Source organism: Euphorbia lathyris, chromosome 9 (genome assembly GCF_963576675.1).
Source record: "Euphorbia lathyris chromosome 9, ddEupLath1.1, whole genome shotgun sequence".
NCBI lineage: Eukaryota > Viridiplantae > Streptophyta > Magnoliopsida > Malpighiales > Euphorbiaceae > Euphorbia > Euphorbia lathyris.
The window spans coordinates 13,291,350-13,306,673 of record NC_088918.1 but is presented as its reverse complement, the minus strand read 5'-3'; the positions used below and the strand labels follow the sequence as shown (position 1 = coordinate 13,306,673).

The 15,324-nt window shown below is 29.6% G+C and overlaps 2 protein-coding genes across 2 annotated transcripts; both read left to right on the top strand.

Annotated features, from left to right (window-relative positions):
- The first annotated feature begins 3,454 nt into the window (after nucleotides 1–3,454).
- Nucleotides 3,455–7,411, top strand: LOC136205441 (F-box protein VBF-like). Its single transcript, XM_065996029.1, has 3 exons — nucleotides 3,455–3,851; nucleotides 4,068–4,186; nucleotides 6,688–7,411. The coding sequence occupies exons 1-3, from the start codon at nucleotides 3,603–3,605 to the stop codon at nucleotides 7,181–7,183; spliced, it is 864 nt and encodes a 287-aa protein (XP_065852101.1). The 5' UTR covers nucleotides 3,455–3,602; the 3' UTR covers nucleotides 7,184–7,411.
- Nucleotides 7,412–9,147: 1,736 nt separating this feature from the next.
- LOC136207256 (F-box protein PP2-B15-like) lies at nucleotides 9,148–14,907 on the top strand. The gene is made up of 3 exons (XM_065998555.1): nucleotides 9,148–9,402; nucleotides 13,015–13,133; nucleotides 14,378–14,907. The coding sequence occupies exons 1-3, from the start codon at nucleotides 9,148–9,150 to the stop codon at nucleotides 14,835–14,837; spliced, it is 834 nt and encodes a 277-aa protein (XP_065854627.1). The 3' UTR covers nucleotides 14,838–14,907.
- Nucleotides 14,908–15,324: the final 417 nt, after the last annotated feature.

Genomic DNA, 15,324 nt, shown 5'->3' with positions numbered 1-15,324 from the left:
TCAAAAATTCTGCACAAATAATAGAAAATATTGGATTTCACGAAAAAAAAGTTCACCCTCTTTCTTCTTTTTATATGTATTAGTTCAAATTCGACGTGTTAATTCGCTTGACTTTTTCAAAACGCTTGCAACATACTTTCTATCTGTAATTTACTTATTTGGAACCTTTATGTGTGCAGTTTACTTCTTTGCAGCTAATAGATAAATTGATTATATTTTAAAAAATTGAAAGAGTTATTATTGGGACATTTAAAAAATTTTAAGGGACTAATAAATTTTTTTAAATAAAATTCAAATGCAGTGATGTATTAAGCCTATTCCATGAATCCATTGCCAATAATTTAATTATCTATCTCTCTCTGATTAATATTTTCAACTTTCAATATGAAGCTTATCATCGCTACAGAAAGATTTTAATATCAAATTCAAACCTAATCAAACTAAATATCTGAAAATAATAAATAAAATTGAATAACTATTTAATAATATTCAAAATTGAATTATAATAAAGTAAAAAAAAATTAATAACAAAAAAATACTTTTGTTCATTATCGTTTAGGCGGCGTCTAGATAACTAAAAGCGTATAGGAGCTAAAAAGCGTTCAAAAGGACTAATCCAAGAAAATCGGGATGGATTATCGATTTTGAATGTCTAAATAGCAAGGTTGTAAAAGACGCTAGGCGCTAATCGAACGGACAAGACTCTTGAGGATTAATCGGATTTGTATTTTTTTTATTTTCTATTAAATAAAGTATTATATATATACAATTCAAAAATAAATTATACTATGTAAAAATAATAATATAAAGGGCTCCTCCTTTTCTGCGGAGCTCTGGGGTATCTTGTCAGGTATTAAACTCGCCATTCGCATGGGTGTTAAAAAGCTCTCGGTGGAATCTGATAATCTGGAGGCTATTAACAGGATTTCAGATAGCCAGGCTGTTTGTCTGAAGAGCCAGAATCTCATCAAAGCTATTTTGAGGCTTCGTCCTGCCTTTGAGTATCTTAATTTCTCCCATATTTTTAGGGAGCAAAACCGCGTGGCGGATCGCTTAGCAGCTGCTGAGCATGGGAGAATGTTAGGTGTTTCTACCCTATCTGTTCCTCTTTCTTTTCTTTTGCCTTCTCTCCTAGATGATAGGATTGGAGTCAGCCTTCCTAGACTGATCCCGGTGTAGGTTTTTATTTGGTTTTGTTTTTTTCCTTTCCTTTCTTACCCAAAAAAAATAATAATAATATAAAATATTTAGAATAGAAATATATATATATATATATATTAATAGTATTTATATTAATATCCTTAAAAAATAAAAAACGGATCAATAAAATAACATTAATAAGAAAATGTTTCAAAATAAAATAAAATTAATATTCTTAAAAATACATTTGATAGATTAAACTTTTTTTTAGTTTTTTATTATTTAATATTTTATTTAAAATTAAAAAAGTTGACATAAAATTTAAGAGCCAATTTTTTCAAAATGGCCACTTAGAACCGTCAGGGACCGCTTGGGAGCCACCTCGGACCGGCTAGAAGCCGTCTAGGACCGTCTGAGACCGTCTAGGAGGTTAAAAATCGGTCAACCAATTTATGGCGTCCGACTAGTGGAAATCGAGATGGTGTTTTAAAAATCTCTACCTAGACGGCCGTCTTGCCCAATTTTTAGAACACTGCTAAATAATCTAAGCCGCCTTATTTTTTAACAGTAAATATTGTTATAAATATTAAAATATAAATATTTAAAAGTATTTTAGTACTAGAATTTATGATCTTACTAATCATCTTTATTTCCAATAAAAGGAGAAACGTTTCTAAGAAAACTTCCTTTTTTTTCTTTCATAAAGATAGATAGAGACCCACATTTTGGCTGCAATGAATCCTATTCACAATTTTACTTTAATTATAACTTTTTAATTACAAATAAGGCATAACATCCATTTTGCTCCTCGAACTAAGTTTCAAATTCAATTGGAACCTTAAACTGTTAAAAACATCAATTAGATCTTTAAACTAAACAAAATCATCAATTGAATCATTATTCTAAGAAAAAAGTCATCAATTGAGTCTTTATCGAACATCATTCGATTGAACAGTTTCAGACAATTTCCTGCAAACTCATTTTGAGCCAACACAGAGATCGTTACAGTCTATATCAAATAGTTATAATTTCTGATTTTAGGATATGATGATAACTCAATTAATGGTTTAGTTAATTGAACGGCCTAATTGATGATTTTGATAGTTTAAAGTATTAATTGACTTTGAAATTGCCAAATATTAATATGAAGTGGACCTTTAACTATCAGTTTGAACTTTTAGTTCAAACTATGAGCAACAACATCAACAGCTAAATCACTTGATTGATTAAAGTATTTTCTTTAAATGTCTCGTTTGTTAACTGAAAATTATTGTACACGAAAATATTTTCCTATATTTCTGATGTTTGTTTGCTTAGAAAAATAAGTCTGTCAAACTGAAAACTTTAGGAAGAAAAAATGCTTTACTCTTAAAAAAAAAGTAAAACATTTTTCTCCGAAACTTTTGGAACTACTTCATTTCCTTCTTACCATTTTGGAAAAGGTAGCCACCCACTACTTTTTACCATTTTCCGGTGTTATAGCAAACACCGGAAAATATTTTATTTTTCAACACAAAAAAATTTCCTACTTAATATTTTTCGATAAACAAACGAGACATAAGTATATAAAATTATATTTGGCTTAATACATCAGTTGCCTCTCGAACTTATCTAAAAACTTTGATTGGCCCTTTGAAATTACATGATGTCTTATTAGTCTCATGAACTTACTTAAATTGTCATGATTAAGTCTCTATATCTATAAAAACGCTATAAAGATGTACAAAACAGAAAGTTAATTTTTTTAAAGATTTAGAATCACGAATTATGTCTTTATTTTTCAAGTTTTGAATTATTTTACAAATTTAAACAAATTGCAATGTATAACACTTCAAACAAGTTTAGAGAGCAAATGAATCATTATAAACAAGTCCAGAGAGCCAGTAGGTCACTTTAAACAAAGTCAGGTGACCAATATGTTATTTTAAGTAAGCTGATGGGGCTAATGAGACATCGTGTATAAATTTAGAAAGTCAATCAATATTTTTGAATAAGTTCAGAGCACTTTTGATGTATTAAGCCAATATATTTGTAGAGTGGGTAAATTAAACTCATGACCCTAAACTTCACATTTATTTTCATTATAGTCCCTAAACTTTACATTTTACTAACATAATGCCCCTTTTAACATTGAAGTGTCATAATATTTGGTTTTGAAATTCAGGGCCATAATGAAAGTAAGTGTAAAATTAATACGTCATAGGCGTATTTTACTCAAGATAGAGTATATATTATTTTTTAATCAGATCACATTTTCTAAGAATTTAATTTATTTATTTTTTTTGTAAACAAAAGTTTATTCCCCACCCTTTCCTTAACCAATATAAAAGAAAACAAGATTAACCTTAAAACTGTTTCAAAATTGAAGAGATTTTGCAGTTCAAAATCATCTCTAGACAAATTAAGACTTCATTAAACCTTATTTTTTCCTCAAAATTTCCTAATTTTTTGGGGATTAATCCATGGAGTTTGATAGATTACCAGAAGAATGCATTTCAAAGATATTGAGCTTGACAACTCCATTAGATGTATGCAGATGTTCTTCTGTTTCAACTTCATTTAAATCAGCAGCTCAATCTGATCTTTTGTGGCAAAACTTCTTACCTTCTGATTATAATGATGTTTTGTCAATTCATCCACTCTGCTTTTCTTCAAAGAAACAGCTTTTTCTTCATCTCTGCAATCCTATTTTCATTGATCATGGAAGAAAGGTATTAATGTTCGTTTCGTGTTATAATTCTGTTATGTGATTTATATATTTTCTATGATTGATTATATATGATGATATAAATGTAATAAAAATGATAATTATGTGAAAAGAGTCATGTCAAACGGATTGTATGTTATGAATCGTTTTGTTTTGTCGTATCAGAAATTGACATACGTAAATATATGATTCGGTTTTTCTTATATATATATATATACAGAGCTTGAAGATTGAGAAATCATCTGGAAGGAAATCATATATGCTATCTGCAAGAGATCTTCATATTTGTTGGAGTGATCAACCAATGTATTGGACTTGGTTGTCTCTTCCTGATTCAAGGTTAGTACAACAGTACAATTCGGGGATTTGAAAACCTCCAGAATTATATTTAATTACTGTTTGAAACGAAGACCGCCTAGGTCCCGCTTAGGCGCTTGAAATCGAGAATCTGTCCCAATTTTCCACAATTAGTCACTCTAGGCGTTTTATTGACTCCTAGGCGATTTTCAGCCGCTTCGGTTCCGCCTAGGCCGCCTCGAGACCGCCTAGGTACCGTCTACACGATAATGAACAAAAGCATTTTTAATTATGAATTTATTTTTTTTGCATTATAATTCACTTTTAAGTTGTTTCAATGATATTGTTTTTGAAATGTTGATGTTTGCACAATTTTAAAGATATATATTACAAATCTACGTATTTTTCTATATTAAATAATTTTATATTATTATTTTTAGATAGTATAATATATATATTAATTGAATTTATACAATAATTTGTTGATTAATAAATAAAAAATACAAATCCGATTAATCGTAATCCTCGAAGGTTTTGTCCGTCTGATTAGCGCCTAGTGTTTTTTACAACCTTGTATTTGGTTTGATTTCAGAATTTTTCAGAATTTCTAACATATTTACTTAGTAATATTAGGAATTTGAAACTCTATAGAATTGTATCTAATTAAGTTAATGGTAAAATTTAGTCCGATTCTATAGAAAAAGTCAACGATTCAATCCAATTTTTGATCTTTTTATTCGGATATTCGATCCAGATATAATTCGAACTCATGGCCTCCTTAGTCATAGGTAAGCTTCCAATCAATAGGCTAAGAGCTTCACCACATAAAATATAATATTACTAACTCTCTATTCTATTCTTATGTATCAACATAAAATGAGATTTTTATGAAGTACATATCATTTTAATAACAGAAGTTCTACGGTGGACCAGGTACAATGAATCAAACCAATAAAAAAAAGAAAATCATACTACTTCATTGAGAAATGATTAGTGTAAGGAAAAAAGTACACACTTTAATAAAATAAATCATTTTATATAATTTTTAGAGGCTAATGAGATATTTTTAAAATTGAAGGAGTAAATCAGTTATTTTTATAGCGGAAATCAAGGGACGGCTAATATATTGAGTCAAAGTTTTATATTAAATTGTCCAATTGCATCATGAATTTGACACGTATGTTGCAACCATAAATTAAGGGCTGAATTTTAAGAAAATTAAAGTATGAGGGCTAAATAGTAAATAGGTTTAATGAAAATTGCGGTAAATATATAGGTCAAATATGTCAAAATTAATGTACAATGTTCAATTTGATAAATTTAACCAAATATAGTTAAACATGCAACTATTATATTTTTCATTAATAAATTGTTCTTAAGATATGATGGGCTGGGCTGAGACTGTTAATGAATTTACCTCTAAAAATGTTCAGGCCAAGCCCAATCCAATCTTATAAACCCAACTTAACAAATAATTTTTAATAATAAAAAATATAATTTTTTATTTAAAAATAAATATAATTATTATATAAATTAGAATTAGAATTTTAATTTTAAATTTATATACTTTTATTTTATAAATTTTAACATATAAAAATCTTCTTAAAAAGAAAATATGAAAATCTATATTTAATAATTAATATTAATAGGAAAACATCGAATTGGTCGTTCTATTTTTGTATAAGGATAAATTCTAAATTTGCTCTATCATTTTTAGAGAAATATAGATTTACCATTAACGTATGAGCGATTTTACCCCTAACTTTTATCAAATAATATCAAATTTGACCCCTACCTCCCAGAAATTTTGAATGAAATAATTTGATAGTTATTGAACTATCATATCGGATCTTCTAAATAAGTTTGTCGATAAATGGAAGCAGTTTCACACATTTTGTCAGGTTATTTATAACTGTTTTAATAACATAACAAATATTTTAGGTAAATGTTTGTGATTAACTTGTATCCGTCAGACTTAAACACTGGTATTTTGTAACTGTGTTAATAATAGATAAATATTTTAGACATAACTGATCTTCAAAATATCCGACATGACAGTTAAATAACGAGTCAAATAACTGTAAATTAGTCTGTTAAATTTTCTATTAGATAGAGATAAAATTGCCATTGTTTGAAAAGGTCATGAATAAAATTATACCATCACTTCCTTAAAAACAATAAGATAATAAGACCTTATCCTTTTTATAAATTTCAACCCATCTCCCAAAAAACTATTCCAAACCTAATGCATTTTCTTCTGTCCAAACCCGACTATTAAAAACAGGTGGGACGGATACCCCCGACCCATGAACATATCTAATTTGTTCTTACAAAGTTTAGGGTTCGTTTGATTCACTTGTTACTATTTACTATTTGTTTTTCATTTTGCTGATAAGTAGTAGATATTATTTAATTTTTCTGCTACAAGAAGCAGTTTCGAAATTTTACCAAACATTTTTCTCTCTTCTATTTAGAATTAAAAAACAAAAAGTAGTTCTGAAAAATAGAAACAAACGAGTACTTATTACCGTTCAATTTTGCAGGTTCAACGAGGTGGCTAGGCTAAGAACAACATGGTGGCTAGAAATACAAGGCAAAATCAACACAAAAATGTTATCAAGAAACACAAGATATGGAGCATATATTGTCTTCAAAGTGACTGAAAATGCTTATGGTTTAGATATAATACCATGTGAGGTATCAATTGAAGTTGGAAACCAAATTAGGAGCAGAAGTTGTGCATATTTATGCACAAACAAACATAAAATGCAGAAATTGTTGTATAAAAATAGGATGGAGATGCTTGAATCAAGGTTGATTAATGGAGATGAAGTGAGAGTTCCAAGAAAAAGAGAAGATGAATTGTGGATGGAGATTGAGCTTGGAGATTTCTTTGTTAATGGTGAAATTGATGAAGAAGAAGAAGTGAAGATGAATTTGAAGGAAGTGAAGGGTCAACATTTGAAAGGAGGACTTGTAATTGAAGGTATTGAAGTTAGGCCTAAACATTTGGGGCTATATATTAACTTCAAAATGTAATATAAAAGTCGGGATAAGTATTAAATTTGACGGAGAAATGTAAATTTAATCATAACATATGAAAGTATAAAAGTTTTTAAGTAGGATCAATTTTAGCTCTATGTTATCGAAAATTTTAAAAGGTTTGGTTTGACTGTTATTTAACTGTTACACCAGACCTTCTAAATAAATTTATCGATGAACTAAAGTAGTTTCATACAATTTTGGTTGTAACTATATTGGTAACACAATAAACATTTTCGACATATTGTTAAAAAAAATTGTGATCAACTTGTATGTGGCGGACTTAATTGTTATTATTTTAACATTTTTTTTATAATTCTGTTAGTAACACATTAAATATATTATATGTAATTAATGTTTGGAAGGTCCATTGTAACAGTTAAACAACAGTCAGATGAGTTATTTAAAATTTCGCTAACGTAAAGTTAAAATTGATCTTTCTTGGAAACTTTAGGTTAAATTTGGACCATTTCATAGGTTAAGGATGCATTTCATTGAAAACATTGGGGTCTAATTTGGTCATTATCCTATTCAAATTTACATTTTCTAACATTATGACCACTAAACTTCAATCAATATCTTAAAATGACCGTTCACGATCTGAAAATAAAAATTTCAAGAATTAATGATATTTTAAGCAACTTTAATTCTTAAAAATAAAAAATGTATTATTCAGATGTTGTTGGATTAGGAGACAAAAAAAAAACTTTAGAGAGAGAATGCTCCAAAAATGGTGATATGGTAAAAATAAAAAATGTTGTTTCATTGTAAATAATTTTAATTCTTGAAATATTCATTTTAAGACTGTTAATAGTAGGTTTCATTGAAATGGACCTGGGCCCCTCTAGTCGCCCATGTGACATGTCTCCATAAAATTTGAGGCTATGGTAGTTTCAGCCTCCTTGTTTCTAAGAAATAATGATCGGATGCTGAATTAGCACCTCAAAATTGGCACAAGTTATGTTAGGTCATTTCTAAATCCAAAATTCTACTTTTTTAGGTCCTCTTTAAATCTAAATTTCTAGTTTTTTTTTTTTGCTTGTTAGATCATTTTTTAAATTCGAACTTTTTTTTTACCTATTAGGTCATTCCTAAATCCGATTTTTTCTGCTAGACACAATTTTTTTTTACATTCAAGAATCTTAAACACAATATACCTTAATTTTGAAAAGTTTTACATTGGAACTTAAAAATTGATTCTTGACCACTCTGATTATAACACGTATGTATACGGTTTTTTTTTTTTTGAACAAATTCAATTCAGCAAAAAAAACACCACATGTAAAATCGGCCCCCCAATAGAACAATCATGTATTCGCCACTACCATTAAATTAAATGAGTTATACTAACGGGTTGACGACTCAACCCGTTTATTTTACGGATCAATCGTACCGATCCATTATATCCCGAACTCATTAAGAGTGTGTTTGGTTGCTACTTTTCATGCTCCTTTTTGCCTTTTCACTTCAAAAGAGGTGTTTGGTTAATGACCTCCTGTTTGCCTTTTACATCTGAAAAGCAGCATTAGATGTTTGGTTAGTGATCTCATGTTTGCCTTTTACACCCGAAAAGCAGCCTTTTACAAAAGCATAGAATCTCTGCTTTTTGGAAAAGCAGCTTTTTCCAACAGCAAACCGTAATAGCAACTCATAACAGGAAACATCAAACCGTAACAGGAAACAACAAACAGCAACAGCAAACAGTAGGTAAAACAAACGGCCCTAAACCTCAATTCTAATTCATTTACTATTATATCCTGACCCATTTTGACAGCACTATTTATAACATAGAATATAATTGCTCATATTGTATATAGCATGTGCTCATTTATTCCTTTGGTGTTCTCATTTTTATTAAGACAAAAAGTTTCGGAATGTCGTCATAATAAGTACATCTACCCATCCAAAACACCAACTATATAACATTGAGTATGCAATAAAAGAAAAAACAACAACAAAATATGAAGTTGGATTTGTTGCCTGATGATTGTTTTGCACACATTCTATCATTCACATCTCCGAAGGATGCGTGTCGGTTGTCAATCGTGTCATCGGAGCTCCAATCCTCAGCTGATTCAGACTCGGTGTGGGAGAAATTATTGCCACCGGATTATCTTGATACTATCTCAAGATTAACATCTCCATGGAGTTGGAAAACGAAAAAAGAGTTGTTCTTCAGGTCATGTGATCCGCATTTCATTGATATCGGAAGAAAGGTACGAGAAATAAGATATTTGTGAAATCTAAATATTATATGCATTGATTGCGAATTTTCTCTGTTGATCGAGTATGTTAAATATAGTGAAATACTGAATACCGTCCCCCAAATTACTTATCACCGTCCCTTTTGGACTTTTTTGCCCTTCTTATAATTTTGATCAAAAACTGAAAATTCTCTCTCCAAAATCATAAACCCGAACAACAATAATTGAAATTTTGAAAATAATTGATGTGTGATAATCCGAACCCCGAAAATGGATGATTACAAGTCAGAAACATTAAGATTTACATCTTTTTATCAAAGAACTCATGAAAATAATACATATTTTTCAAGACAATTTTGCATTTTTTGTCACAAAAAATAGGAGAATTTTTCATTTTTCGTCACAAAAAATTGAATGATTTAGTATTTTTCGTCACTAAAATTTTTACGATTTTGCATATTTCAAACCATGGCGGGAACGGATGCGGCATCCGTTCCCGCCATGGGTCGGGCGGTATGTCGCATCCGTTTAGGCCAAATTTTCCAATTTTGAAAAAAAAAATTATGCTAAGGGCAAAATTGTCCAATGGGGGTGGCGATAAGTAATTTGGGGGCGATAAATAGCAAAACCCTAAATATATTTGTACACCTTTTATTCCTTCACACCAAATTTTTATTTATGAAGTATTATGTACGTTTTTTTTGTTAGTCATATCCATAACACCTGATTTGCAGTAGAAATTCCGTTGACAATGCATCAAACAAATTTAAACCTCATTAATTAGTTTAGACATTTTATTGTTAACTAAATATGTTCATGGGCACGGGTATCTCCGATCCGCATCTAATGGGTCGGGTTTGGATAATAGAAAATGATATTAAATTGGGTCCATCCCAGAGTCGTCTATTAAAAATATTTAAATTGAGTGATGTGGACTAGACTGGGTTTAGGATTTAATTCTCAAGCCTAGACGAGTCCACATATATTAACAACGGACTAAACTGGAATCAAAAAAATTTAAGTGTAAACCCATAAAATTTAATCCAAAAAACGCTATCACTACTAACTAAAGTAGCATAGTTCACTTGGTACGCCTCTAGTTTCAGAGGCGGAGGGTTGTGGGAACCCATTCTCTTACAAATAGATGTTAACTATAAACTTCATTCTTACATAGGGTCGCGGAGGATCTACCGACCTCTATTTCCGTCCCTGGTTTTTTAATCCCAAAAATGGTTTTCTTTCTAAATTTTTGTCCATCCACCCTCTAAATATTTGATTCTGATTTCTCCAACTCTTCTTAAATTAATCCTTAATATGATTAATTTGGTTCATAATGAATTTTAGTGATAAATGTTGGTCCTCAATGTGTCATTTTTATTTAAATCAGCTAAAAATGATGCATGTCATCATATGAATTTTACAAGAATATATGTTGACACAGAGAATAATTTGATAAAAAATAATCAAATTATAGTATAATAAATTAATAAAGTTTATTATGAACCAAATTGATAAATAAATAAATAAATAAAAATAGAGTGCAATCTAGTTAAGGGTAGTCATGGATTTACAGGCGGTGGATCAAATATGAATTATAGTTTTAGGAGAAGAATTCATATTTCATCCATCCCCTGTAGATGCTTAACTGATTTTAATTTTGATTGCCATTAGGGGGACCTTTGCCTGTATAGACCTATTCATGGGTCGGATTCGGATCGGGTTCAGCGGATTTTCGCTTACAAATGCTTAACTTAAATCCAATCCAGTCTGCTACTAATTTAGATAGGATCGGATTGAGCAGAACTCGGGGTTAAAAAAACAAATCTCAAATCCAACCCAAACAAACTACTATTGGATGAGCTTACTTTATCAATGTTCATCAACATCCAACGGTGGAAAAAACAAAGTAAGCCTTAGGCTCTGTTTTTTATGACCGAAAAAAACTGAACTGAACTATACTGAAACTGAAATAATAATATAATCCTTCCAAAATAGCAATAATTAAAATAAAAATTTGATAAAATTAATAATGGTTCTAATAATGGTGATAATAATAATAATGAAAAAAATAATTATAATTATAATAAGTAATGATAAATTACTGAACTAAACTGATTACTGAACTGAACTGAACTGAACCGATTGTTACTAAAATTAAGTAATAAAGAACATAGCTTTACTTTTTCAAAAACAAAGTAAGCATAGCCTAACCCAAAAGATAATATATATATATATATATATATATATATATATATATATATAAAATAACAAATTAAAATTTATATATAAGTTAAATTAATTAATTAATATTAACAGATAGGACCGGGTTGAATTGATCCGTCCTATTTTTATAAATCTCAAACTTACCTTAGAAATAAAGTATCAAATAGATGACAAAATTACAACTAAGTCATATCACCAAATTTAATTTTTAATATATCATTATTCTCTACATATTATGGTTTTACACCATAATTTAGAAATTCTAGACTCCAATTCATAAGTCATAAAGCCTAGAAAATGTATTTTAGACTTCAAATTTATAAATTCTAATCTTTAAAATATATTAAAAGTACTGATTTTACTAGTTTGACATAATCTAAAATTATGACTTGATATAGTTGTAAATAGTTTTTAACATATGAATTTCTGTGTAATTTTCCCAAATAAATATGCTTAAACAGGTGTGGATTGTGCCGTGTCTAATGTAATTCTTTTCCTTCTCCAAATCTGGCCCATTAGATGTGGGCCTGGGTGGACCGGACGAGCACATAGACCTGTGAACATGTCTAATAGTATATAAATATTATTTGATTTAGCCTAAGCTTCATTTCTCGAGCCAAACGATTTTAAAACGCGTTTACATGTATTATAAACATTCTTTATTAATATAGTTCAATCATTTCTGCTCTATTTTTTATATGGTATCCCATTTAGTTCTACTCTCATACTGTTTCTAAGATTGCTCCTTACTTTGGACTTTTTACCACACTACCACCTTTTTAGGATCACACCGTTGCAATTAGACATGTTCATAAATCGGATTTAATGGGTTTATACCTAAAAAATTCAGTTCAAGCCCAAGCTACTATTAACTAGTCAGGCTCGGCCTCGGTTTTGAAAATCAAATCTGAAATCCAACCCGTATAACCCACTTAAAAAATAAAATTACATTATTTAATAAAAATTAAAATGCAGGCTTAAAAATAAAAATAAAAAACATAAATTCTAACTAATTACCTTAACAGATAGAATGTAGTTTTTTCTTTTAAAATTACATTATATAAAAATATATAATAATTTAATATTAACATATATAGTTAATATTAATATAATGAATCACGTCCGGGTGGATTAGCTCAAACTTACTTTTATTTACCCCAAGCCCGACCAAAAATACACGGTTTATATGGACCGTCCGTAATGTTCTATTTCAGTATATTGAATGCGATCTGAATAGTTCATTGAATATGATCTGAACGAACCAGACAAATATATGTGTTTGTGTATAGGTCTAATTAGAATATGCGCAAATACAACTTATATCAACATTTATAAGGATTCTCTCATTTTCCAATTTTCAGCGTCTCGTTTATTTTTCACATTTTTGTGTGTTATTGATAGATAATCTCACTAGACAAATCAACTGGGAAGAAAGTACACGTATTGAGTTCAAGGGAGCTTTCTATTTCTTGGGCTACAAATCCTCTCTATTGGTCTTGGAAATCCTATATCCACTCAAGGTAAGTTTACATTATTACATGAAAATTTCTATAATGTGACATTGACCGTCTATTCAGATGATACCATATCATCCCAATTATTAACGTGACATCATCATTTAAGTACGTAACATCATCTTAATGATGGACTAGTGATCCAAATTACATTATAATTTCTTGGTATTGCATATATATGTCAATTCTTTTTAATCTTCTGAATGCAATAAAATTCAGCAAAATCATACCCTCCATCCTTACATTTCTTTAAATTTTAACTTCTTCCACTTAAACTCTAATTTAGTACAATTTAGCCCCTCAACTTTGATTTTTTGGTAAAATTTAGTCCTTTATGTATGGATCAACATGTAATCACCAATGTTTATAAAGACAATATTTGACTGCTTGAAATTATTTTTGTCACTGTGTAGACAAAAACGGTAATGTTTTTATATGGGCTAGCATTAAAAAACAAAGCCCTACATTTACTAGGGTGTAAAATGTAACACAAAAGTCACTTAATTTTATATTTTCTAACATCTTGGTCACTGAATTTCAATTAACATCTCAAAATGACAATTGACGATCTCAAAATTAAAAAAAAAATCCAAGAATTGATCATAATCTAAGCAATTTTAATTCTTCAATATTTTCGTTTTGAGACCATTTAAATGTTGTTTAGTTAGGAGAGAGAAAATAAATTTTTAGAGAAATAAAGTTTTAGAAATCGTAATTTTAAAAAATAAAAAACATGGTTTCATGGTAAATATGGTTCTAAACAACTTTAATTCTTGAACATTTCCATTTTGATATCTTGACGATCATTTTGAGGCGTTAGTTAAAGTTTAGTGATTATAATATTACAAAATGTAAAATTAAGTGACTTTTATGTTACGCTTTAAAATTTATTAACCAAACCATGAAAATAAATAAAGTTCAGTGTCATGGGTATAATTTACCCCATAAATACTTCATACAATATATGTATGTCTAAAATTACTCCAAACTAATTTCTACATTATGAGTCTATTAAAAATAATTATTTCAAATTTTTACCAAACACTTTTTTTTTTTTTTTTTTTTTTTTTTTTTTTTTTTTTTTTTTTAAAGATAAAAAGCAGTTTCAACCATCACTATGACTATATCTAAACTTTCTAATAAGCATTAAAAACAAAATACTGCTGAAGTGTTTGAAATTTTGTGAATTACATAACCAAAAATATGATTTTACCATAAAACTCTAATCTTAGTTCAATTTTTCTTGACAGATTCTCAGAAGTAGCGGAACTTAGAACCATTTGCTGGCTCCAAATTAATGGGAAATTCAACACCGAGAACCTATCTCCAAAAACACTTTACGGAGCTTATCTCATTGTAAAATTCGCCAGTCGAGCATACGGATTAGACACCTTACCATCGGAGGTATTTGTTAAAGTTGGAAACTTTATATCACAGGCAAAAATCTTCCTTCGCCGGAGACAGAGGAAGATCGAAAATAGTGAAAAAAATGTCAGAATTTTGAACAGAATAGAAGCATCAAGGTTCAATGATGAAAGCAACAGGGTTTGTGAGAGGAAAGATGGGTGGATAGAGATTGAATTGGGAAGTTTTTATAATGACGCTAGAGAAGATAAGAAAGATATTGAAATGGGTTTGAAAGAGGTCACTGGCGAACATTTGAAAGGCGGACTTATTGTGGAGGGAATTGAAATCAAGCCCAAAAAGTAATCGGAAGAAGATTGATTAGGTTAAAAATGTATTACCTTTTTTAATGAAAAATAAGCATATTAAATGTAAAAGTTTGAGGTTCGGTTTTACAAAAGTTATCGAGTTTCATTTTTTTTTATTATTATTAATAGGGAGGGGATGTACCCCGGAAAAAAACAACAGCAGCCTACATACTACTTGTCATCCTAGGGAGACAAGTACCACATAGATCAGATAACAAAATATCTTGGATGCCTGCAGGAGGCACCTCACACTCGTGAAGACCCATAGTTAAACTTCCTGCGTAGCTCGCCATCCAGTCCACGGCTCTATTACCCTCACGGAGCACATGAAAAGTCTGGCCTCCCAATCTTGTTTTATAATCTCCTGGCACTCAACAATTAACCAGTAAAAATTGTGTCTATGTTCCGTACCGTTATTTACTAGATTGACCACAGTTAAGGAGTCCATCTCAAAGATTACCTTGCGGTAACTTCTGTCCCAAGCA

Excerpts from the sequence above, each read along its gene's own strand:
- LOC136205441 (XM_065996029.1), top strand. The coding sequence starts at position 3,603 with ATGGAGTTTGATAGATTACCAGAAGAATGCATTTCAAAGATATTGAGC. Across the intron at positions 3,852-4,067 it reads TCATTGATCATGGAAGAAAG|AGCTTGAAGATTGAGAAATC; the intron begins GTATTAATGTTC and ends ATATATATACAG. Across the intron at positions 4,187-6,687 it reads TTGTCTCTTCCTGATTCAAG|GTTCAACGAGGTGGCTAGGC; the intron begins GTTAGTACAACA and ends TCAATTTTGCAG.
- LOC136207256 (XM_065998555.1), top strand. The coding sequence starts at position 9,148 with ATGAAGTTGGATTTGTTGCCTGATGATTGTTTTGCACACATTCTATCA. Across the intron at positions 9,403-13,014 it reads TCATTGATATCGGAAGAAAG|ATAATCTCACTAGACAAATC; the intron begins GTACGAGAAATA and ends TGTTATTGATAG. Across the intron at positions 13,134-14,377 it reads AAATCCTATATCCACTCAAG|ATTCTCAGAAGTAGCGGAAC; the intron begins GTAAGTTTACAT and ends TTTTCTTGACAG.